At 42.8% G+C, this 23,936-nt stretch overlaps 1 protein-coding gene across 5 annotated transcripts; it reads left to right on the top strand.

The window, feature by feature from the left end:
• Positions 1-3,527: 3,527 nt before the first annotated feature.
• Positions 3,528-23,073, top strand: LOC143338491 (protein FAM222A-like). 5 transcript variants are annotated; one of them, XM_076758927.1, is made up of 3 exons: positions 3,528-3,822; positions 11,956-12,124; positions 20,340-23,073. In XM_076758927.1, the coding sequence occupies exons 2-3, from the start codon at positions 11,995-11,997 to the stop codon at positions 21,719-21,721; spliced, it is 1,512 nt and encodes a 503-aa protein (XP_076615042.1). In that variant the 5' UTR covers positions 3,528-3,822; positions 11,956-11,994; the 3' UTR covers positions 21,722-23,073. The 5 variants fall into 5 exon arrangements, with proteins under 5 accessions (XP_076615042.1, XP_076615043.1, XP_076615047.1 ...); XM_076758928.1 differs by having other exon boundaries at positions 3,553-3,822; positions 11,959-12,124; XM_076758932.1 differs by lacking the exon at positions 3,528-3,822 and adding an exon at positions 4,169-4,179 and having other exon boundaries at positions 11,959-12,124.
• Positions 23,074-23,936: the final 863 nt, after the last annotated feature.

Below are 23,936 nucleotides of genomic sequence, written 5' to 3'. Positions count from 1 at the left end.
AGAGGAGATCCCTGTGGCAGATAAACGGTGGCGGAAGAGGCTTTTTGTACTTAGTCTCTGAGCTTTTGCAGATATCTCTCTGCAAGGTCAATTTTCTCTGAGGAACATGCAGGCCTATTAACTATGTGAATGTTTGTGTGCAGTAAGTGGTCTTCTTCACTATTAACATGCTTTCAGTTGTGTGAACTCTTAGGCAATAGGGTCCCTTATTGGCTTGTTACAGAGAGTTATTAGGTTTGCCCCCCGGCCCCTGCTGGTATTTAATTACCCTTGCACTCTCTCCTTTTCATCATGATGGAGATGACGGCAGCCATTGCCAATAGGTGAAAGAGGAGACTTCACCAGGCCTTAATTGGTTCATTTGCCTCTGCCTGCCAGGCGCAGATGGAGCTCTTTATTACTGTCACTGCCAGGTTCATTCTGGACTGATGAGAACTGTCTTAAGAGGGAGAGCTTGACATCATATCAGGACACGATGACATGGCCAAAACAGAATGATAATCAGGATGGGAGGAGATCAAGAAACAAACAATTGCAACCCTATACAGACTTTGTGCATTCATAACATGAGCTCTTCCATCCCACTTTGTTGTTTCAATAGAGGCGGACTACCATAATGTTATTGTCATGCTTACGGGCTTATTGTTTGGAAAAATCTAGCTGGCCCTGGGGATTCAATTGCATTCCTTGGACCATTCCTCAATAAGTTTTTTATACCCCAGTAGCTGTGTGTTTGTATTTACGTGTATGTCTTTGCGCATGTTTTGAAATGTTTGCAATTGTGCATATATACATGTTCCTCTTACAAAGTATTAGCCTATTGTTGAGATATTTTAGTCCCTCTGCATCTGTTTATGTAAATGAATAACATTTCATTGTAAAAGGTCTTTACACAGCCAAATGTGGCATGAATTAGGAACACATGGCAAGAACACGCAATGCAAAAGCTTATGAACCAGCGTCCAAAGTGTTTGCATTTGTTAAGTCAGTAAATGTAAAAGTACTCTGAACACTAGCTTTCATTTCATGTCTGAAATTAATGCTGTTTTGATTTAAATTTGCCCCCCTTTCACTGACAGAACAAAAAATAATTAAATTATCTGAAAATTTGTTAATGGAAACAAACAGTGTTTCCACACAAATCTCCACTTCTTAATCACGGATCATAACACACAAGCAGGTTAAGACTGAAGGATGTCCCTAAATCATCCAACACTAGGAGAATGGAGGTCTACTCTGTAACTACTCCTCAATTACCATTTGTTTGAATGGGGCCTGCTCTCCCAACATGGCATGCCTGCACAGAAGGCGGTGGTTGGGTAAGGATTTGCGGCATGATCCTCTTGCAAGCTGAACAATTACTACATGTAGATTTTAGAGATTTTATCATGTGTTTGACCGCAGAGGATTGGTACAATGTTTGCATAACACTCCTCGAGCACATGCTAATAGTGGACTCCTTTTACTTCCTTTTAAACTGTCTAGTCATTATAACAGCGAGCAATTAACTAGAGGACTATAACCCCTCTACATCTTCAGTGTTCAATATAGGAACATTAGTTGGCATGGTAACCTCATTTGCCATCTGCGGGCCTCTTTCATACTGAAAAATAACACCCGGGAAGCTGTAAAGAAACAATTCAATATTCTTTCTCACAGCAACAGTGGGTCAGAGTATGTCTGCTGGTTTCCATCGTCATGTTTGTTGGGGAGATATATTAGTGTATGAAGGGCTGGGTGCAGCATTGTGGGTTAGATATTGACAAATGGGTGATCAAAGTCTAATTCAACATTAAAGGATGAAAAATGCTGAAAAATGTGTGCTGCTGTGTTTCTATTTAGTTTGGTATTACGGATGTTAAGTCACAGATAATACATTTCAGGTTGACTGTAGTCAGCTATAAGCACAAAGACATGTTTGGAAGTACTCTTGTTTGCTTTCATATTGAGAGTTAGATGAGACGATCAATACCAGTCTCATGTAGGACACGAAATATAAAGCTACAGCCACCAGGAGGCAAGCTTACTTTAGCGTAAAGACAGGAAACAGCTTGATCCAATGGCCTTTTGTTAAGACAGTCGAAAAATTATCCCAACCCAGTTTTTATTGTGTTTATTATACACTTTGCTTTCTTGTCGAGCATTAGATGAGAAGAGTGGCAGCGCCCTTGTGTCTGTCCGCTAACCATAAGACTACAGTCAGCAGCCGGTTTCTCCCTCATTTCCAATTTATGCTAAGCAGTAAGCTAACCAGCTTTAAGTGTGTCTATATGTTCCTGCAGAGGTGAGTGCAGCCGTGCTGGCTCATCAGACAGATGTGGTGGGACTGGGGCCTTCGTCACAGTCGACATTTTGACTTGTCACAGGAGAAGCGCACGTGTTGCTAATAACATTAATGCTGCTATGAAAATGGCAGACAGACATCATCAAGCTCTTATCCCGGGATACATCTAAGCTGAAAGACAGGATTCATAGTAAAATTTGTTCTCTGTTTGCTGTCAGGCCACGTTAGTCATGAAATGATCATTTGCATGGAAAAGGTTTAGGTTTTGCCTGTGATGCCGTGGCCCCATGAGAGGAACCTGTTCTTGCCACAGGTGGTTGATTTGGGGGAGTTTTTAGGCTCAACGAGCTTCTGTAGAGAAGACAGGGGCGTCAGTATTACCCATGATTCCTTTAGTAATTTATGAGGCAACAGTTTGTGGTTCTGGCTTGTGTTGTATTTTGAGGTGTAGCTATTATTGTGTGTCCCAAGAGTGGTGCAGTGTAATTAAGTGCACTTACTCAAGTGCTGTATTTAAGTTCAAATTTGAGGTACTTCTTGTACTACTTGAGTTTTTCCATTTTGTGCTACTTCATAGCCTACTTCACTACACTTCTATTATTAGGTTATTATAATACTTTTTAGTCTACTTTCACCCTTGAACAACAACATTAAAATAATACCTACATAAAAAATAACAATAATGTTTATGATAATGTAACACATTATCTATAAGCAGTGCTTTTACTTGAAGTATGAATTTTGAAGAACATTTACTTTAAAATGAGTATGTCTTTATTTTTTTTACAATGTGGTATTACTGCTTTTAACCAATTGATCTGAATACTTCCTCCATCACGGCTTCAAATCCACCTCACATCTTCTACCCCTCCAGCCCAAAGTGAAGCATCTTCCTGCCCCTGCACACTTGATCCAATTTAGTTAATTTAAGCACCGCTGATTGGCTGAGAGCTGGAAACGCATGTCCTGCACGGAGCGGATGTGTAGCTTTCTTAATCGATCAGTCGTGCAGGAGGCAAGATGGGCCAAAAACGTGCATTTGTGAGGAGCAAATAAATCAGACCTTCTTCTCCTTTAAATTTTTCCGCGAAACAGCAACGTGCTTACTTTGACAGGTTTGGCATCACGGCAGCGGCCGCCTTCTCCTTCATGTGATTGGCCGAGCCGTGGGAATATTCAAATATAGGCTTGATTGATTGGCCCAGAGCCGGTTTCAACAGTGCAAGGGACTCATTTCCATTCCGACATCACCCTCTGTGGCACACACTGCTTAGTAGGCTGCCGAGATGAGATCCAAGCGGCTGCACGGAAAACACAATCGGTGAAATTATCTTAAATACGGGTGTTGAATATGTCGAGGAAGTACAGTTAATGGAGCCGGCTTCATCCATGGATATATGTCCGGAGGTTTCCAGTGCGCATCGGGAAATCAGTGGCGAAATCGCTTTTGCAGAGGAAATACGCCTTCCGAGCAAGAGAACAACCAATCAGCCGTGGCGAACCAAAGATAAACAAGCCTTATGATAAGACAAAACTCTGTAAGACATTCATGATGTTCTTTATTCCCATCTGAGTCTTTAGGGAACACAGTGCGGGCTCGTGGAAGATGTTTCTCCGTGCGTGAAATGTTGAGTTTGCTCTGCAGTTGCACCGTCGTGGGGGCTTATTTCTAAGCTGTGTAACTACATGGCAGTAAGAGAGTAAGAAAAATATTTAGGGTTGTGAAGATGCTTCAGTGCATGATGTAAGGATCCCTGCATTGATTTTGGGTCGACAGCGCTAAAGTGGTGAAAGATGCCCAGTGCGCACTAATGGATAGGAGCGTCTCGCCCTTACTATATATCACTGTCCTGCTATTGGTTAATGTGTATTTATGTGGGCCGAGTCCAACTGAGGTTTGTGATTTATATTCAGTGTGTAGAATAATTCATTTATTAATAGATTATTCTATAAAAATGTCTTTAACAGGTAAATATAGGTAATAGACGGTTATTTTAGTACGACTTAAAGACGTGAAACATTTGCATAACAAACATTTGTAGTTTCTAAATGTCTTTTTTTTTTTTTTTGCCTCCCCCTCTCAAAACTGTTCTCATCTCTCTCATCCTCAGATGGCATCTTTGTTTGAGTGATGGCTCTGCGCGCAGTGAAAGGCGCTTTGTATGTCAGCATCTCAGTGGAGACGCGAAGTGCTTTGAAGTGTATTATCGGTCATTCCGGGCCGCCTATGAAGGTTTCCATTTCTATTGTCTAGAAGCCGGAGGTGGGATCATCGCACCTCACTGCACCGGTGGCAGCCGAGGTTGAAGGTTAGCCGCAGCAGAGGGGCCTATAGATTATTGGCCAGGTGTGAAATTCTACCCCGCATGCTTTTCCTGCTTGTGCCAGATCCTTTATTACCCAGAGACATGGGATGTTACAGCTTCCCACCAGAGGCAGAGAGAGGGGGGAAAGCCTGCAATTTGGTGTTTTATTGTCTTCCTTTTTTTTCCGGGCTGTTTTCTGACCAAAAGAGAAAAACATGTCAAGCCTTTACCCTAATTCTGAGGCACGTGGCTATCAGGAACAAGCTCCCTTTCTTATGATTTGCTATAAAAATGAAAATCATGACATTGCGGTCTTTGATTTACCACAGCGTCATTGGACAAATTTTAGCACCTCAAACCCCTTTCATTAAAGTACATCAGTTGCCTTCAGTCACACTAAAATCCTCAGTTTGAATACTTTTGCTCAGCCAGTGAGTGTTTCATGCATGGTTTTCATGTCACATAAACTAGACACTGCTGTGTTCTTCAATTACAGTCTGTTAAATGGAACCGGTCTTAATGACATATCCATATCTCGGCTGTTTATTTGAATCGTGCTTTGCCTGGGCCCAAACTTGTTTGAGAGCCTTGTAAATTGCGTCGTATTATGAGCAGTCAATGTGCAGGTATCCCATGGGGGTTTCCCTCTGATCTCACATCACACCCCAGCAGTAATTCCAACTCCATGAAGAGAGGGGATTTGTCATTTGGCTGCCTGCTTCCCTTTGCTTTCTCAGGAGCGAAGCTGAGCTCTGATTTATTGTGAAGTTTCCCCAGGCTCGCTCAATCTCCATGCCTACCGAATTACTGAATGGAGGAAACGGCTCACCACGAGAATGACCTTTTCTTGGATGGCTATTACCCGGGCCAGTACAAGGACTGATTAAGGTCATGTCTTTTTCTGCCGTGTCATCCACAGCTTCACATGCAGGGCTCGTCGAGGGTACAGTGGGTTTTATGGTGAGGAGACTGAATGTTAAGATGATGCAAAACGACTTGGAAAATGTATATGCGTCTCTGCCTGTCTTATAAGAATGTCAGTGGCGTGGTTGCTTAGCGGTTTCTCTTGGGCACCCTTTGTAATCACCTTTTTATCTGCAAAGGGATGTCATGTGTAATTACAGGCAGCCTGCTATCTTTTGAAATCTGTCTAATTGGTCTTTTCATTCTAATAGGATGAAGGGGGTAGTGAGACGGGGGTTAGGGGTGGAAGGTTAAGGACTGGGCCTCCGAGGTCACTGGGGAGGGGGGACAGGACTGCCAGGGATTTTTGGAGCTCCCGTAGTCTTTATTTTGTCTACATGATCGGGCCTAGTCATTACTTCAATTAATGATTAAAACTGCCAAATTGCAATTGATGCATCATCGTTTGCCCTAAATAGAAATGCTGTGAGATGATGACATTTTCAGTTGGTCCAGAGATCAAAGACTTTCTTTTTTTTTTTCCCTGAGAACATCTTGATGTTTCTGTGATGCATGGTAGAGAGCGTATCATTAGGTTATCTCCCACATTAGAGCCATACGGGCAGCATTTTCTCTGCAGTTTCTAATGAGTTTCATGTTTGTTTCAAGATTTTAATGACATGACGGAATCAGTGACCCTTAACAGTCGAACAGTAAAGTAAACAGCCAGATGACAGGGCTTGGGGGGGTGGGGGGGGTGGGGGGGGGGGGGGGGTGGGAGGAGTGTTTGTGTAACAGTCATTTTTTTTCTCAAATTTTTGTCTTCTTCCGTCGTATTAACAACAGTTGAGGAGAATGGGAGATGTAAAACTGGTTCCATCCATGCCCGAGCTGACAGACGACAGGCAGATGTCTACATTGAGTTTAAACCATAGTTTTATTGTTTTGAAAAAGAACTTCTCTTTCCACAGAACCTCTCTGCTCCCTCTTTCACCATCTGTTATCTTTGAAGTCAAGCTTTTGTAAAGGCTGGACAGCATACCCATAGCTCTTTGACAGCGTGTCTCAGTGTGCATACTGGGATAAGGATAAGATAAGGCTCTGTTTACCCTCTAATGCTACCTTGGCATTGGCCAGACTTTACCCCATGCAGTGTGTTTCTTTTACCTTGGCACCATCTGTGGGCAAGGGCAGATTTGGGTCAGTCCAAGGCTTTCTACTCTCTACCAAAGCTGTTCGCCAAGATAAGACTTAATTGTGCAGCTTTGGATTAGTGGCTAAATTTGTTCTCAGCATCTGTAGACATAAAAAGTCAGAAATGCAATTTTTCTGAAAAAAACAATCTATGTTCAAACTCTAGAGGAAAACCTCTTGCATCTGCGGAGCTGAACTATACAATGTGTATCTGTACCAGCCCTTTCCTCTTGGTATTCTGGGACATTTTGCACAAATGAAAGCTGGGCAGAGAAAAATGTGCACACAAAAATGCCAGAAATTCAACAATCGTCCATCCAGTGCTGCTCTGAAAGACAGACTCGCAGAAGTGGCCTATTTTAACTCCAAAGTAAATGATTAGATGTTTGTCAAAACTGCAAACCTCACAGACAAACACGTCACACTGGCTGTAGCTGTGGCTGGAATCAGTGGCGCAAGCTCTGATCCCAACGAGTTTGACCGTCTTTCATTTCAGGCCATTTGTCGCTGCCGTGTTAACGTGTGAAATTCCACTGAAAAGATTTTCTGAGAATATATGAATGAAGAGTCACAAGCTTTATGTGTGATTTCCAAATAATTCTAGTTAGATGCAACATAGGGGCTAAAATAAGTAGTGGGCAACGAAATGCCGATTGATGTAGACTTCATATATATTTAAAAAAAGAAAGGCACCAGCAATCGGATTAATTGCTATGGACAAATTCTAGCAGCTTATGTATATAATGCTTTTGGTTATAGATATGTAGGTTGAACATGCAGGCGGGAAATGCCATTTAAATATAGTGAAATATCAGAACAATAGCATGGTTTACAGTGAAAGACCGCATGGGACGTTACATATATAAACACACATGTAGTGTGTATACGTTAGTCTTTGCCCAATCATATGTGGCTTTGCAGTTGTGAAGAAAATATGTAGTTGAGAGTCTGTGAAGGATTGTCAGTGAATGTTTGTTGTTAGACAGTTGATGACCTGCGTTTTTTTTTAGCATTCTCAAACCTTTGCCCTTCGCTTTATGCTAACACACCCGTCTTGTGATGGCGACATGAAATTTTGCCCGAGAGAAACTGAAATGTTGATGTTTCTCCCAGACACCTAGCCATTAAGGCTTTATGATTTACACCCAGCCGAATGCTCCGGACATCTGTCTGAATATTGCCCAGCGATTGTATTTGCATAAATTTTGTGCTTGCGCATGAATTGTATAGGAAACGCTTTTTAACACTGTTGTAATACCTTTTACAGGAGCTAATCTCAATGGAAATGAGGCTCATTGTTATCAGCCGCAGGCCTCGAGTGTTCTTGCAGCGTAGAGCAGAGTGGCTCCGGGTTGTTTGGTTATCCTGTATGTGAACCTTTGTATCCTCTTTTTCTTTTCCTACAGAGAAAGCGAAGAGAGAAATCTGGGTCTCTCTTATGTGCTGCTCTGATACCAATTATGCAAACTATTATAGAATTTAACCAGGCCAGCTCTTATCGGCTAATCCAGAAGTAATAGATTCTATTAAAAATGTATGAGGGGGTTGGGGGTGTGTGTGTGCGTGTGTGTGTGTGCGCGCGTGTGTGGAGATGAATCCAGCAGCTGCAGCAACACTGCTGTCTAATTCGGTCTGTATGTCAGACTGCTTGTCTGGTCTCCATTACTTAGACAGGTTCCTGCAGTGCCTACCTTGAAGACGGCATGAAAGCCATAGCTAATATACAATTAATTACCCAATGAGTGAATGGTTATCCAAGGGCCACGTCACGTTCATTCAGAGAGAGACTCTGCTTTCTCTTCTCTCTAATGACCAGTTTCTCTTTGTTAATCATTTATTTCTTTAGAAATTAACCCCCCCCCCTTTTTTTTTTTTTTTTTTTTTTTTTGCTGTTGTGCTCTTTCCCTTCTGCTTGTCTGCATTTTCTGAGTGGAAGGAAAAACATTAGAATAGCACTCACATGCTAATCCACCCAGAGAGTGAAAAGGGTGCTCGTCTTAAACCTTTTTCATTGTCATCTAATTATTAACTGAGGATTCGGAGAACTGCTAACGGGAGAGAATGGCTTGGGTAGGGAGGGCTGTGTGTGTGTGTGTGTGTGTGTGTGTGTGTGTGTGTGTGTGTGTGTGTGTGTGTCTAGCCACTGTGTACCTTTTTTCTTCTGTGTGTTTCATGTTTGTCAAGCAGGAGGCTTTTTTTGCAATTTGCTTCTGTCTTTGCTCTTACCCTTGATGCTGCACGAAGTCATAAAAGACTCCAGAAGGTCAGACAGATGCTCTTGCCGGAGCCCCTGTATAATTTAAGGCTTTTTCCTGCTTTAATGGATATTCTTCTGCTTCCAATGCATCACAGCCAAACAGGTTAAAAGTAATCCATGGCACATTTCAGATTTTGGTTTAAACATAGGAGGGTTATTTCTGGGTAATCATGCATGATCCGCTTTATTATCTGAAGAAATGTGATCCACACAGCCTGGATTTACCCGTCAAAGTGAAGCAGCCATTAGAAGATGTCTCTCCATCACTTCCCTCACGGCTCATCTACTGACCTTATCTTCTCACAAGGTTCCTTGTCCTGATCTCAGGACAAATGACTCTATAGAAAATGAAGCATTGTGCACCCTGTCAATGATGAGGGAAGAGGCTTGAAAAATAGATTTATTTGCCAAGACATTCTTATCAGAGGGTGGGGGGTGGGGTGGGGGGGCAATTTGATGGACGGCAAAGCACAAGGTCTTTATCTCCCTGGCAGGCCCTCGGTGGTCCACATCATGCTGCTTATCAGCTGCATGGATGTCGCCTGAGAGCAGTGAGGATTAGACGTCCTTTGCAGCTTAAACTTTTTGCTCTTTTTCTTATTATGCATGTTTGAAAAGTCCTTGAACACTGTAAAACACGGGAAGTGCCAAAGTGTAGGCTGAGGAGGACATGTGAGAAGCAAGACATCTGGTTTCTAACCTCTGTCATAAAGTAATGAAAACTGGCTTGGAAGGGAGCAACACTGACCGTTATGTTAATGGAAAAAGATCCTTGACCTTATTTGTGAACTATGCTGCGTCGGCCATTTTTAAGATCGCTGATAATAACCCTTTCTGTATTATTTCAGCCACTCACTACACTATAGATAGGGAGAGTCTTGATATGACATTGTAAGAAAGTGCCAGACATAAAACTTTTTTGTCGAGCAAAACATTCTGTGAAGGGCTGGAGAATTGATATTGCTGGAGAACTTAGCCCAGATAGTATCGTGCTTTCTGGGATCCCTTTGATCTCATATCTCTCATCCCCCTTTTTCCAGCAATTCCACTCAAGAGTGAGGAGGCAATTTTAAGCGCAAGTTTTCATAAAATCTCTTTAAATTTAAAATTTAGATAGCAGGATGAAAGAAACCATCATTACTTGCACTTAATGCACCATTTCTGGCTCCCTTTTCTGCTTTCAGCAAACTTTTTTTTTTTCTTTAAACCGCTGCTGGCCTCTCTTTGAATTATAGTGCCTTCCTTGATATATTTTATTTCAGCTGCAAATTATGGGAGTAATGGAAGGTATTCCAATTCATGTCTCATTTTCTGCTAGTGACGGGATTTCCCTGGAGATACCTTTTCCCCCCATGTGTTCCTTTGCGTTTTCAGCACCTCCCTCTTGACAAATGTGTGGTAATGGGAAGGGTTGTTGTGAAATTGCCATTATTTTCCAAATGGAATCTGACCATGCTGAGGCTTTTAGCTCTTCATATGTGTGTGCTCAGATGAGACAGGTTGCACTGAGCGGATTGAAGTGGGCTTGTCACCGAGGGACAGATGTTGAGCGGAGGAGGGGAGCGGGTGCACGAGAAAGGAGAGAGTGAGGGAATCTTTTTCTTTTTTTGTTGGCACCTGAGTAAAATGAAAGCCACTCTGTCTCTTCTTTTGGAGGCGAAGGTAATCATGTTTCTGCAGCTCGTCACTGAACACTCTGTTCTGTGGTTGACTCGCTTTAGTTGCCCTCTGGACCCTGAGGGAGAAATGAAAGCAAAAATCCAAAAGAACCGTAAAACCTGAAAAAGAAAGAGAGGCACTCTGACGGCTGTATGCTGCAGGCTTGTAGGGAACTACTGCATTGTAATGAAAGCACTGCTTCTCTTTCCATTTGCATTGATTAACTATTGATAATCTATAAGTCAGTGATACATAAATATCACTGACTTAGAGATGTTTTTGTTTTGTTGTTTTGCAGTTGTCTGCCTACAAAGTACCTGACTCACATACAGTAAAGCGAAGTGTTTCATGGCTGCCCCGGGGTTTTTGAGTTTTGCAGTGCTAGCATTCAGATTTGGTGACTCTTTCAGATAATCAAGAGAATGTCAGATGCGATTATCACTGAAATATGCCCTCAGTGCCTGTCTTTATCTTCACAGTGATTGCTTCAATCAGCACAGCTGTGGAGAGGCGCTTTCTTTTTCAGGCGCAGCCTCTCATTTCCTCTGACAATACTTAACTCTGCAAACAGCACAGCCTGTTTTAGTGAGTGAGTTGCATTTGGCTTTCTCTGCTGATCAATACGGCCGTAAATTTATAGAAGAATAAACGCAGGTCACAGGGATGGTTACAAATTGAAACACGCAGCCTGAGGCTACAGGAGGCCTTGTAAATGATCTGTGCGACTGCAACCGACAGAACAAGGTTGATAACGGGAAAGAGCCATCATAACGACCAGGAAGAAGGGGAAGATGGAGCCGTCATTTAGTGATATTACTTTTTTCAATGCGCAATTTCAGCGAGACGGGCTCCTGAATTGTAATATGGTAAAAGAACCCATGTGGTTGCAGAGTTTTAGATATGTGAGCTACTGAAGTGATGTGGGAAATATGTTTTTGAAAGAGGAGAGCCTCCTGTGGGGTTTTAGTATTCTCTACCAGCAAGCTTGCACTTTTCTTCCACCATCAAAACTGATGTTTGATCCAAGAGTTTGAATGTAGTGCGTACAATTTCAGGTTTTTCCCCCAAACTTAAACTTGGCATATACTTTCTTTCAAGTGGTCCTCGAAATTGTGTGGCCTGTGCAGTCACAAAAACTTGAAAAATCAACACACATGAGAGCAAAACTGGTGGGGGATCAGTTAATCTCATGCCACTGTGGGCATGTTAGCAAGCTAAAGTTAGCATTTAGCTCAAAGCACCACTCAAGTTGAGCCTCACAGAGCTGCTGGCATGGCTGTAAACTGTAGTTTTGCTGTAGTTCTTGATGTTGGCTATAGAGTACAAACCAGTTTTTTTCTTCTTATTTGTAGCAGGTTTACTCAGGCTGTGTGCAGCCCCAGTGAACTATCATGCTGGCCTGTATCCAGAGACGGCAGAATCTCTCGTCGCAGCGTCTGGCCTGCACACCCAAAAGCCTCGATGTTCCACCACCGCCATTACTGCTGTCAGTACCACCCCTGCAGCCGTGCACCCACAAAGGTGAGTTTATGTCACGCAGGTGGAGCCATTTTGCCAGAGAGGACAGGCAAGAAGTACGATACAGATAGTTTGAAACAGAAAATGCTGGTGACGAGTGGGCTCTCGGTCATGTTTCTGAATTATTTTTTAATCAACTTGACCTTGTCGCCTCAAAGTGCACATAAAGATCATGCATGGTTTTAGCGGTGAGCTGAGATTTCTGCCGAATTAAAATAATGGGCTTCATGATGATGATGAGGCCTGTTAATTGGGCTTCTAATCAGCGTGCTTCTGCTGTGCAAACGTGTGCAGGTCAAAGTGGACTCTGAAATTACAGAGTTAATCAACTCTCTCATACAGGGTTACTAATGATGTTCACATTTTTTGCAGAAAGTGCTCCATGTCAGTGTTGTTTGACCTTCATCTTGACTGATTATACTGCATTCATTGAAAGGTTGAGTGGGTGTCTTTGGGACTAACCTGGACTGACATTCCTGATTAGATTTCTTTCAGCTAATTGATTGAATGCGGCGTGTTTGCAGATTTAGCTCCTGGTCTGATGCCGCTTTCCTTTATATAGGTTACTCGACATCCATATTATTTGTGCAGCAGTCCCAATTGCGCAGTCTTTTTCTTCCTGGACAGCTAGATTCACATAATGAGATCATAGTACCACAAATGAAGTTATTCTGCTGTGGTTTCCTTTTCACGATTGCTTTAAAAATTTGCTGATGCCTTATATTTCTTTGCTGGGTCTGGTTTGAAGCTATATTGAAGATCTATAACTACTTACAGTTTAATGGTTCCGCTGGATGTGTGTTGCAGTCAGTACTTAGCAATTAAACCATAAAACATCTAAAATTATTTGGTCCTTTAAAGATGTTTTAGTTTTCTTTATGGAATAGGTGTTGCGTTGTGTTGTTTGGTTAATGTTTTAAGCCTGTGTTGTCATATATTTAATGTGTTTGCTGCCGCAATGCAGAAGCTAAAAGGGATGGTTTTATATGGAATGAAATAGCACAGTTAAGACCGCGTTCTCATAGAAAGCAAGAGGGACAGAATTCTGGGACAGAATCACCACAATTAGCGTTAGCTTATCAGACATATGTGCACCTTTGTCTGCAGAGGAAAACACTGATTGTGTTTCCAGTTCATTTGTATGAGCCTGTGCACTCTCATAAAGGATTACCTTTGTTCAGTGATTGTGAAATGTCCTGCTATACAAAGTCTAATCTTCCAAAGAGTATGCATTACATAGTAAATATAGAAATAAAGAGCAGACAGGGCCTGACATTATTCTCAGATTTAATGGCACTAGAATTCAGTGACAGGTTAACCTAACACCTGCATACACACACACAGGTGTTTTCACTTAATCTGGATAATTAGACCTCTTCTCAGGTTGAAGTTGGGCAGAACCAGGCTTGGAGTTTTCTGAGGTCACTAAACTCCACATACTTAAAAGAACCATAAAGGTTTTTTTGATCTAACAGGTGCAAACAGACTTAAGAGAGGGAGATGTCAGCAAGTGCAGTGTATAAATACCCTCACAATCCTGAGATGAGGTCTAATCAGCCAGAATAAGTGAGACAGGCTGTGTAGTTAATTGATAAAAAGAGTGGATACTGTTTTGCATTATTATTTCTCCCTTTACTCGTAGCTAAATAGTGTGTAACTAACTGTGCGCATATTTGAAATGCTGGAAAAAAAAATCTCCCTCTTAAGCTCCCGTCTCCCATCTTTCTCCCTCTTTGTCTTTTTTGCCATTAAATATTAATTGGGAATCAATGGTGCACTTGTCTGCTAAACGCTGGAACAGAAGGGCCTAGTTTGCCTCAGGCAGAACCAGGGGTGCGTTTCTCATCCTGTTTACCTGCAGGGCCTTTTCCTCCCCCTTCAGTTTTATGTACTGCGACTGTGCGTAGTGCAGCACCCTCCAGCTCTAGCCTGACATTTCAAGCACAAGCACAGGGAATAGACTGCTGATGGGAGCTCAGTCTGTGTGGCCCAGGCTCCTTCATTAAATGAGTCGTTGTTGGATTGAGTTAAATAGGGACCGCCTTTAGTCGCTGCCGCGCTTTTGAAAGCCATTTCCATTTTTAGCTATCAATAAATGGAAGGCACAGGACATGAAAGCTCTCAGCCACACAAACCCATGTGAAAGATTTCTGAGTGTTAGGAATTATGTGACGGGAGTGAATGAGAGCTGTTCTCTTCTCTGCTATCTGCGCTTGAAAGCAGGGGCTGGAAATGCTTTTTCCCACGCTGCCGGCCTGTGCTCGGGTCAGCTTTGAGAGGGGAAACTTTGCCCAAGCTGGGCCAAGCGGCACAGAAACAAATGAGGAGTGACACTGGCGCAAAGGAGTATTTGCCGGAGCCTCTTCAAGCACACACAACTAAGTGTTCTATCCTGAGGTTACTCTGTTCTGTGAGCACCCTTCACATAGAAATTACTGACATGGAAAGAGGGAGGCTTGTGAAAATGGGGTGAATGAGTGTCTGTATTTTTATTTTTGTGTGTTTGCAGAAGAAGGCCGTGACTCGAGAGGTTAGTGTGAGTGAGATTTAAGAGCATATGTTCTGGTGTCAGCGCGTCCCGTTTCTACTTTTTCCACTTCACCCATCTTTATCTAATGGTCCTCTTGGTTGCTAGGTTGAATAAACCAAATGGAGGCATTAACTGGCAGCCTTCTTTTAACCCCATAGGAGATAAATATTAATGCCTCTTTCTATAATTACCTTGACGTTGGAAAAGCTGCTATACTGCACCATGGTTGTGGAACTTATTGAACCCGTATTAGTCTATATTTTTGGTTTACACTGAGTCAATGACTCTAATGTGAAAGGTGGTGCTCAGTGACAAACCCGGTGGATTAGCATGCACCTCTGAGCTTTTTAGCTTCTTTCAGCATAATGTTTTGGTCTTATGGCACATCTACAACGGTTCATGCAACCATCACGTCATCTCTGTGTCAAACAGCAGGCAGCCATTTTCAGCAAACAGCCCCATAAACCAATACATGCTACCTGCCCAGCACCAGACAGCAGACACATAAAATTAGGAAGCATTACGAGCTGGCGATAAATGTCAGACATTTAAACATTAAAGACCCAGATATTTGTTTGAGGAGTTGATATATAGATCAGACCAGAGCTAAAGGAAAAGTGAATATTGCACATGAAAAGCACACACAACAGAAATTTAGCTTCTTGGGAGTTGTGGTTCACTTCACACCTTACATTTTATCTGCCCCCATCCCCTTTTTTATGTGCCCCCCAGTGGCCAAAATGGATTACTTCAGCTTTAAACTGAATTGACCCAACGTTTGGAACGTGATTGAAAGTTGGAAATTGACCAAAATAATCCATCACTGCTGAATACAATTTGCATATAGTGATATAAGTGACGGCAAATAAATAAACGTGATTTTATTTTCAATGCGTGGCCTGAATTCAGAGGCAGAACTTGGCAGCTTGTTGTTATTGCTCTGTCTCAGCAGTCAATTGCAGAGGCTCGACTCTGAGAGATGAATAAAGTCAGGGCCAATTAATTACATGGTTCTAATGACTGGGCTTATTGGGCCAACTGGGTGCGTAGAGGGGGTTGTCATGGTAACAGAGACATAGGTTTTAAATGCATTTTGAATGTGCTGAGCTCAGTCCCCGGCTATTAAGGTAGTACCGGAGTACTTTACATATCAGGATTATTGGTGTGGTAAACAAGTATTTATGCTCGCTGAGAAGCACTGTTCTGTTATTAACTGCCAGTTGTCAGTGGCATGTTCCTGCTGAGGGTTTGAGGCTCGTAAACATGCTATCTCACAAAAGTGTATAACTCTTCAGCATAACATCAAAGGCCTGTGGGATTTTTGCCTGGCAGCTCTGCCTACATGTATGGATATCAACAAGGAATAATTTATGAACGTTTCGTTTTATCTCGTGGGAATCATATGCAGTGGTCATTGTAATCATTTCCTTATGTTGGCCCTCTGGGTATGTGACGGTTGGAAGCCGTGGTTTCGGAAACGCAATGAGCTTTTCCAACTGCCGTTTTCAGCCCTGCCTCTGGGGCTTGTTTTGCCCATAAATTAGTGATTAACTCAAACCGCTCCAAAACAATGAGGTCTCTGCTCTAATCTGGGGGGAAATGGCTTCAAGTGTGACCACGGGAAAAAGATTAGCCAGTTAAAAGTGGCAGAAAGCTCTGAGTGGGATTGTATGGGGGTGGAACCAGGGTTATGAAAGACCATATATACACCACAGTATGATAAATACCCCTCCAGAATATTTTTATGCTAATATTTATAAAATCTTTAAATCACAAACACACACATAATAAATTAGGCCTGGTGGTGATTGAGACTTTATAATTGGACCCCCGCCCCCGACTGTTTCCTTCCATGCATGTCCCCTGCATGGAAAGAGGAAATCAGGATTAGGTGTTTCCTGTGAAAGTGTGCCAGTTTCACTCAGCGTGGTGCCACAACAGTTGAGCAGCATGTTTAATGTTGGGAGCCCCTTCCAACCGAGAAAACATTCGAGCCTGGCTAGTGGGACCATTAAATCTATCAATCTAGGCCTGTAGATGCATCGCACATCAGTGTCATTATGCCGATTTTTGAGGAAAAGAAAAACACAAACAAGCTTTTCAGTCCTACATAACCTACTTCAATCACGCCTGTCTAAATGGAAGTGGGGTGGGGGGAATGTTAAGGGTCAGAGAATTTAAATTTGTAAGCACTGCATGATGCTCTCAGCCAAGGTTGCTTACGAAAAGTGGCTGATGTTATTTTCTGTGCTGCTTTTCGCCTGCCTCTGCGCCTGTGCTCTCTGTCAGGGCTGCAGAGTGAACCAGCGTGCAGTCTGCAGGTTCAGGGTGATTAAGTGCTTAAGGTCAGACCGCTAATTATCCCTCCGCCATTCCTTACCTGACAACACGCAGCTCGCTGTTCCCCGTTGTCATGTGAACAGCCTCATATTTGTTTTCATTTCTCATCTTTATTTTACACCGCTGAATTTTGTTATGTGACTGACTGTGGAGCCTCTCAGTGAAGAGAGGCAGGAAGCCACGGCACAAAGACACGCGGAGCTGACTGTGCTCATTCACAAAAGATGACTTATTAATGTCCTTTATTTGGATTTGTAATAGACAGAAATACGTTAACTTCTATGAGCTGTGAACAGTTCCCTTCTCCTCCTTTTTTTTTTTTTTTTTCTTCTGGCCTATGAGCTGATTATGTGCTAAAAATTAACCCTGTGTTAATGCAAACCCACTGGATAATCTCATCTCCTAAAGGCAACATAGGCTGATTAAAGGAATCACACATTTCTCAAGATAAAAGCGCACAGCTGTTTTGTAGCTCAGACATTTTCATCTGTTAGGTGAAAATATTTACTAATTTACCGGCTCATACATTTTTGTGCCGCAGTTCAAATGCTGGGGATTTAAAAGAGCCAAATAGCTGAATGTAATTATTGGAGCCGAATAACAAGTAAGAAGGATAAGGAAAGGCGCTGGCTTCATTTGCACATTTTTACTTGTTTGTTTGCTTGTTTTCGGGATAAAGGCCAAAATGAGCTGGAAGCGATTGATGCACATGCTTCAAAATGCACAGCGAAAGCTTTGCAATTCAAGCTTGTCCCGATTTTGGAGGGTGCAAATGACCTCTGCGGTCACCTGCAGAGTACCGTAGCAGTAATACTTCATGCACATCGTCAATTATCACTTTCACCAGTCTGCATGGGACCACATGTTGAGAGTTTGGGTGAGACAGCAGCCTCTACGCAGTGTGCTCTTGCCTTCTTGGCACCTTCAGAGGGAAACTTCAGCTCTCATAGTGCCAGATTGTAATTAATGGACCACACATTTAGGTACTGTTTGGTTTGGGTGTGTTTTGCAGGAAGATCCAGTGAAATGAGCGAATATTGAGAAGAATGACCTCAAGATATACTTTTATTACTGCTACCGCGTGCTCTGAGAAAGCCACTGCTGACTGGGAAATGTGATGTGCTGGGCTCACTTTACCACCATTTAACACCACTGATTGGCATTAAAGTCCTCAAGATTGAAACAGCTGCCTCTGGTTGGAATTTAGAGCAGTTTTAATGGTGGTCATGGTGTTTCTGATCTCAGCTTTAACTCCACGTTATCCAGCAGTTTAGGATCAGCTACAATTATCCCCATTTTCAATGCATATGTCACACAGTAGTGGTCTTCAGATGATAAATTTGTGAATGCAGAGTGGGGAAGGCCTGTTTGCTAATGAGGTTTCCATAGTGCCACATTAAGGCAGCCGCAGTGGGAAGTGCAGCTGTGTTGTGTCTCCATGGCTCTGACAGGGCTGTAATCTCTGGACTAACAATATCAGACACCCTGTGAAGACGTGTTAGCATTCAAAGTGTTTGAAGTGTTTGTGGAACAGCAAGCCAGTTGCAGCACGCGGGGTTTGACACTGACATTTTACCGAACGATTAAAAAAAAAAGCTTGTTTCGCTAAATTATCTATATTTGGTAATTGGGCAACATTGTCCAAGGCAGAAAATAGACAAGTTTTGTGTCAATGCCGGTGTGTGTTTACATGAGGATTTATTATATTTTTAAACATGTCATTGCTTCTCATCATCTAAGCTCCTTTCAGGTGGATATGAACCACTTGGTCTCATCATTTATGGTCATGAATATTCAGCTTTTAGCCCAAAGGCCAGCAATTGTTCATGTAGCTGTGGTTTTTTTTTCCTGCTACCTCTTTTTCCACAAGTAGGATTGTGGGAAACCAGAGACGAGAGCTCACATCTTGATGTTGTATACAGTTTAAATACCTCTCCAACATCCCAGATGTCATGCTTTTCTATAGCAGCGCTACACTGTGATACATAATAAGCAGTGTTTTGCTTTGTTGTATTTCTCTGTAGAATTCATTCATGCTCCTGGCACCATGGTGTGCTGTTCCTTCTGCTCCACTGGGAGATTGCTGGATGGATTGAACACTCCACCTTACCTCTTTCCTCCATTTTAAACACCCAATTTATTTCTTTCATGAGATGGATCTTGTAGATTGAATCATTTTCACAGTCGGGAGGCTCACTGTAGGCCTGAAATGAAATGAACTCCCAAATCAATTTCAAATGGGAACAACAAGTGAGCTCTCCCCTGCATAGCTGGAATTGGTTTTGTTATTGAAAATGAAATGAAGTGTTGTGTTTTTATTTTTCGTCCTTTTTATTGCAGATTACAGCCTTGTTCTTTTCCCTGCTACGATTTCCACCGACTTAAAGCCTGATCTGGGTTAATTTCAGTGCCTCTTTTTATGTCAGGAATTCCATAAAAGTGCCACTCTGAAAGGTGGTGGTAATTTCTACCAGGTGATTTATTGTTTTTAAATGGGGCGCCTTTCCCACCTTTCCTTTAGTCGCTGGGAGTTAAGCAGGCATGAAATTGCCTGAATAATAGTGTTTAAATCCAATCTTAGTTTGTCCCGTCAGCTTTCCCCGCACACATTTCAATCGCCGGCGCTTGGTGATTTCTCTTTTTCCATCTGCATCAACTTTTCCTTTGACAGTTTAGGCTCCGAGCTTTTACAGTAGAATCAGTTCAGGTTCATAAAAGCATAAAGTGGAACACAATTTCATAGGCAAACTGGTGACGCTCCAACGATTACAGGGTTATTGAGGAAACAAACAAAAATGAGGTGAGGGTGAGCTGGGAAGAACGTTAGCTTTTTGGCAAATTGCCAAAGTGTTCATCAGAAATTATTAACTGTGCTTATGCTAAGGTGCGTTCTAATCAATGATTTTTTTTCTTTTTAAAGAAAGCTCTGAAAGATTTTAGTCTTTAAAGTGCCTTTTTGAAATCCTACAGTTACCACAATCAGCTTCCACTTGGCTGCTCCTGCTGTGGTTTAGCTGCTAAATGTCATCAAATGAATCTCATTGGAGCCATTTCAGTAAAATTAGGTTCTCTCTCCTCTGCTGGTGCCACTTCCTGCCATTTGATTTCCCAGGGTAAGCTAATATTGGGTTGAGCTAAGTCTGAATTCATTTTATTAAGCACTGATCAAACAGTGCTGGAGGTGTTTCCCTGCTTGAAATCAGTTTAGACAACATGTTGATGTCTGCCATTATTCCCTAAAACAGGCTTGAGATGGGACGGAGAAAAAGACAACGGAAAAGACAACTTACGAGGTTTCTCTGGGCTGCTTCTAGACTAATCTCCTTTTTCTGTTTGCTTCCTTCTCAGGCAAGTCAGCCTCCATGATTTCTCGGTACCCTTCTCCCGCAGAGTTGGATGCTTTTGCCCAGAAGACCGCCAACAGCCCACTGTCCATCAAAATCTTTCCGTCTGACGTCCGGGTGCCACAACATAAACAGCTTAACAAAACAGTGAACGGCTTAGACACCACAGGCCAGCGCTATAGCCCCTATTCGCACCCGTATTCAGGAGGCTACCAGGGTTTGTTGGCCATCGTCAAAGCCTCTGTGGTGGTCAAAGGTGTGGTGAAAAACTCTGAGGGCAGGAGGACTAAACATGCAAACACCCAGACTTCTGTGGCACCGTATAATAATCCTCTTAACAATGGCTACACAGTCAGACATGGGCATAAGGCCTATCATATAAGTTCATGTAAGCCCCCTGATGTTCCCATTGAGACACTTTGTTCTAGCACAGGGATGGCCTCTGGAGATCAAACCCGGGCCCCCCAGTCTGAGCTGGCAGAGGTTCAAAGCCTGATGAGGCAGATGAGCAGAGTTCCCCACAGCCAGGCCCTGCAGCTGGGGGGAGAGGCTCGAGCCAGCCCCTCTCTGCAGGCCGTGGCTGCGGTGGCACATTCAGACTCAGACTTCGTCCTGGGAGTGCCGCCCCAGAGCAGTCTGGCATTCACAGGAGCAGTGATACCTACACAGAGTGCAGACATAGCCAAAGCTGGGTACTTGGACAAAGGAGACTACGCAGTGTGGCAGCATAAACATGAAATTCAGCAGCCCTATCAGCAGGGAGCAGTGAGGATGTACAGCGTGAGTAACGGCGCTCAGGGGCACAGAGCAGCAGAGGCTGGCCAGCCTCCTGAAACCTGCCTCCCTTTGAGGTGCTCCTCGCAGCTGTCGTATAGACCGCATCCTGCCAGCGTTGGCGCAGGGCAGGAGCGAGTAAGCAGCTCCTCTGTGAGCCGCGCTGCCATGCAGGGGGAGTTCTCCGTCGGACAGTACTTTGCCCCACTCTGGGACGGTGTTGTGGCAACCCCTAATAGCGACTGTTACACTTCTCAGGTGCTGGCAACGGGTACATGCGCAGCCAGGCCTAGAGACCTGGGGCTCTCCCATCCCCATCTCCACCCAAACCGCCACCAACACCACCAGCACCCACAGCTCCACCCTCCTCTCCCTCCTCATACCCAGGCCTACAGCACAGACCAAAACCTCTGTTGTGGGCTGCCTAGTTCTAGCCTGTGCCACGCTGCAGTACTTAGCAGCAGCTTGCAGTCTCTGGAGTGCCTCATCAGTGAGATTCACCCTCCCTGCATCAAAGAGCGCATGCTGGGCCGTGGGTACGAAGCCGTGGGGATGCCTCAGCTGCTGGAGCACCACCAGCACACCCACATCCAACTCCCCGTCTACAGATAAGACGCGGCGCTGCCACACGACGGGACGCAGCAGTGACAAACCTTTTATAGACAATGGAAGTGTGACAGTTTAGACGTCTGTGAGGATGAGACATGCCTTTTTAGTTTGTGCATGTACTGTATTTGTGGAAGGCTTTGTGGTATAAGCCTGAAAAGGAAAATGATAATCATGACTTAAGATACAGGCTTATCTTATGGACATTTCACGTTTTATTTTTATATCTTAAATGGCCATCGAATATGCCTGCTGTTCCTCGTTTAATACTGATGCTGAGCACCTAATCAGAATTTCCCATTACCATTTGAACATGAACTGTATGTTTTGCAGGTAATTCCTCCGTCGGCCTTTGCAGAAATCGACTCACTGAACTGAAATAATCATTGGTACCCTTAAAAAAAACATTGACTTGAATCTGGGAAATGGTTTTTGTGAATATATTGTATATTTTTACATAAATGGCTCCTTATTTCAGAGAGAACATTCCTTAATTATTAACTGAACTTCTATTTGTCTGCTGCTTTGTTGTGGACTTTGTTTTGGCCACTTTTCAGTGACATGCGCGGCGTCCCAGCTTCTGCCATACGATGCAAATTTCCTGGCCACTGAAAGGGGGAAACATTGTGATCATTTGCATACAAATGTGAATATATTTTTTGTTATGCAGACATTCAAGTTATTTGACATTTTAATTGATTTAATGTAGTCATGCTCAGCACAATGTATTAGGACTGTTGCATATCCAAATCAACACTGTGGCAATTCAGGCCAAGTAAGATGTGCCCTTTGGTTGTATTTTTGTTAGCATTTTTAAATTTTAAGAGGTTGTGTGGACATTTTTCTTAAATGAAACAATGTTTGGTTTTTCGTCAGGAAGGTTGTGACACAACAACTGGGTATAATGGAGTGCCACCTGAATCATTTACAGTATCTTCTTTGTAGGGCTATATTATCTCTGATGGTGTGAGATGTATGACTGAGTAGTTCTTTGTGTGTCTGCACTGGTTCTGTAATACTATTTATTTGTCAGCCTGTTGAGTTATATGGCAAACTGTCTCTATAATTATAAAGTGCAATTATTATATATGAACATGTGAGCACTCTCCATGAAGTATGTCGTTGAAATAACTACATTTTGCAATGTATGACCCGAATCCCTCACCCTGTTTTTTGCCTCTTCTTAATAAGGATTGTCAAGTAAATGAAATTTTCTAAACCCAGCAAATAGTTTGTGTTATTATGTATCATTACTTATTATCTGCCAGACGTGCAGCCAAGCTGAGAGGACAGTTTTATTATATTCATGAATGATAAACTAGTTGTGGAAGGATGAGACATTTGTCTGGTTTTATTGCAAAGAGATTTAAGGCTGAACCACCGGGCAATTCTATAGATCTCATTTTATTAAAATCTATCTTTCCACCGGAGGTTTGTGATATGTAAGTCAATCCTCATCTTAAATATATTGGACTGCTTCCTCTATAAATGATGCAAGCTGAAAGTGCTAATTTTGTTATCATAGTGAATTATGTGAGTCTAGACGGATGGCCGGCGCTTGAGGCAGAAGCCATTAAATACTTCAAAATACATATGTAAATAAAAATGAACAGGCCTTCCGCCTCTCTTATATTACATTTCTGTATGAAAAATACATGCTCTCTGGAAGACGGATCCACAAAAATATTACTGTTCACATTATGTAGAAATGGGCTTGCCGTTACCCGGCTATTGAATTGCTAATCCTAGATGGTGTGCCTGCCTGTGCCTCTTATTTTGCGTCATTTGTCCTCCTAAATTGGATGCTATAGCAGTAATGTGGTTTAGGTCACCACAGACATAATACGCACATCCATTTTAAGTAGTCTATTACAAAACAAATAACCTAGATGGCGTGAATAATGGCATTGGATGCACTGTTGGGAATAAAACTGAAAGATTTTTTTTTTATCTGGAATGAGGTAATCAATTGAATATTGCAGAGCTAAAGGTCAGTGGCTTTGTCATTGAGGCTTTGTTGTAAATGATTTCCTGTCTTTTAGCCTATTGTGTCCTGGCTTTGCTTGGAGCTTTTCCATCCTATCTATCAGTAAGGACAGGCCAGGCCGCTCTGCTGATAAACCTACAGGATTACAGACACGGTCCCCTTGCTCTCGCTCAGAGACGATTAGCTCAGGCTCGGCTCCTCTGGGAGAGGAACCAGAGCTACTCCAACCTCTGG

The sequence above is a fragment of the Chaetodon auriga genome, chromosome 19 (assembly GCF_051107435.1).
Source record: "Chaetodon auriga isolate fChaAug3 chromosome 19, fChaAug3.hap1, whole genome shotgun sequence".
NCBI lineage: Eukaryota > Metazoa > Chordata > Actinopteri > Chaetodontiformes > Chaetodontidae > Chaetodon > Chaetodon auriga.
This window is presented reverse-complemented; position numbering and strand designations above follow the sequence as displayed.

What these genes read in the sequence shown, in the direction of transcription:
- LOC143338491 (XM_076758927.1), top strand. Translation starts at nt 11,995, where the DNA reads ATGCTGGCCTGTATCCAGAGACGGCAGAATCTCTCGTCGCAGCGTCTG. An exon ending in GCAGCCGTGCACCCACAAAG is followed by an intron (nt 12,125 to 20,339) that starts GTGAGTTTATGT and finishes CTTCCTTCTCAG; the next exon opens with GCAAGTCAGCCTCCATGATT.